At 37.3% G+C, this 1,774-nt stretch overlaps 1 protein-coding gene across 1 annotated transcript in view; it reads left to right on the top strand.

Annotated features, from left to right (window-relative positions):
• LOC119585661 (RNA-binding protein with serine-rich domain 1-B-like) overlaps nt 1-1,357 on the top strand; it is a gene marked incomplete in the record, with an annotated part of 8,286 nt that extends 6,929 nt beyond the window's left edge. The window contains 3 exon segments of the mRNA XM_037934337.1: nt 143-335; nt 337-371; nt 533-1,357. Of these exon segments, the coding sequence (XP_037790265.1) occupies nt 143-335; nt 337-371; nt 533-665 (361 nt within the window).
• Between the last annotated feature and the right edge of the window lie 417 nt (nt 1,358-1,774).

Below are 1,774 nucleotides of genomic sequence, written 5' to 3'. Positions count from 1 at the left end.
AATGCTAACTGTTTTCTGTATATAACGTTTATAAAAAAAAAAATTCTAAATATATGCTTTGGAAATATAAAACACTTTTGTGAATTTATCGTCATAGCCTGTATTAGTTTTGCTTCAGTAGTAAGCTTTTAATGTATTTCAGGCGCGTAAACAACACCCTTAACCGTTATGGCTACATAGACTTTGAGAAGCCAGAGGATGCAGAGAATGCCATGAAGCACATGGATGGAGGGCAGGTGGATGGCCAAGAGATCACAGCAGCCCCAGTGCTCATTCCACGGCAGATCCCCCCACGACGTCGCTCACCCCCACCCATGATGCAACGCAGAGGACCACCCCCGCTGGCGTTCTCCCCTCAGATATATCCCAGGGTAAGACACCTGTCCTGTGAATGCTTGGTTATAACTAATCAAATTATGTGTCTGTTCTAGGGTATAATTTGGAATAATATAATGTTGGGAAACAAAGTATATTTGAAGTGAAGGCCTTATTTTTTGGTGAGGACTGACTTTTAAAGAGCACTACATTTCAGGAGAATGCGTCGCCGTTCCCCACCCCCCATGAGGCGTCGCTCACCACCTCGTCGCAGATCCCCTCGCTCGCGGTCTCGCACTCCTCCCAGGCGCAGAAGATATTCACGCTCATCATCATCATCCTCTCGCTGAGACCAACAGCAGAGGGAAAGAAGCACTGTGAAGTAAAAAGCCGTTTCATACCTTTGTTGTGAATATACAAGACAGTGTCATATTCACTGGGTAAACTGAAGCTTGGTATTGATTTGGTAAATATGAGCAATTGTAGCTTATTCTACCCATACAGAATGGTTGGGTACCCACTGCTGCTGTTTTGTGGCAGACCTGAAGCAGTGTTCAAGGTAGATGTAATCCTTCCTTGATGTATATTTTTTTGTTTGGCAGTTCTGTCTACAGATTATGGATTTGATTTTAGAACCATTGTACAAACATTATTTCTCTTTCTTTTCTTATCTTTGTTTTTATCTCCACATCAAGAGATGACAGAAAAGGAGAGTACCTGTATGTAGTTAATGTAACTTTTTTTTTTTTTAGCACGAGTGAAGATTTCTTTAAGTGTTTTAGGCCTGTGTATCATTTGAAAGTAATATGAAGTTACCAATATCTGGCTGGACCTTAGTAAAGATATGTCAGTTTTTGTAAAAATCAAGTTTTGAAAATAGTGTACAAATTTCCAAGTACATAATTGATGACTGACATGTGCACACTTTCTATAATGATTGTTATGTGTGAATGAAAGTAAGCCTTTTGATGAAGTAAAGTGTTAAACAAGTATATGGTTTACTGATACAGACTGACCTTGAAAATAAAATGGATTTTTAAAATCTTGTTTTCTTTTTCACATCCTCCTTTGTTCCTGTCTCTCTCTCTAATGAATTAAGGTGATAATGAGACACTGATCATGCCCAACACACAAGGGAGACGAATCCTTTGGATATCTCCATTTGTTTATTAAGCTCTCTTAATTTGTTGCACACAATCATTGTATGGCATAATAGCTTCACAGGGTCACATAGTATGATGGATAAACTAATAATCTACAAAAAACAAAAGAGTAATTTGTTTAAATTGTTGCCTTGAATATATTTTGAATGCCAAGAGGAATGTACTATTAAGAAGTAAAAAAAATTAGAGAGATTCTACAGAAAATTAAAAATGGAAATGTACCTGCTAACTAAATATTGATATATCCTTTATATTGAATATGATTTTATTGTCATTATAGCCATATTACTACCATG

Source organism: Penaeus monodon, chromosome 20 (genome assembly GCF_015228065.2).
Source record: "Penaeus monodon isolate SGIC_2016 chromosome 20, NSTDA_Pmon_1, whole genome shotgun sequence".
Classification (NCBI taxonomy): Eukaryota; Metazoa; Arthropoda; class Malacostraca; order Decapoda; family Penaeidae; genus Penaeus; species Penaeus monodon.
This window is presented reverse-complemented; position numbering and strand designations above follow the sequence as displayed.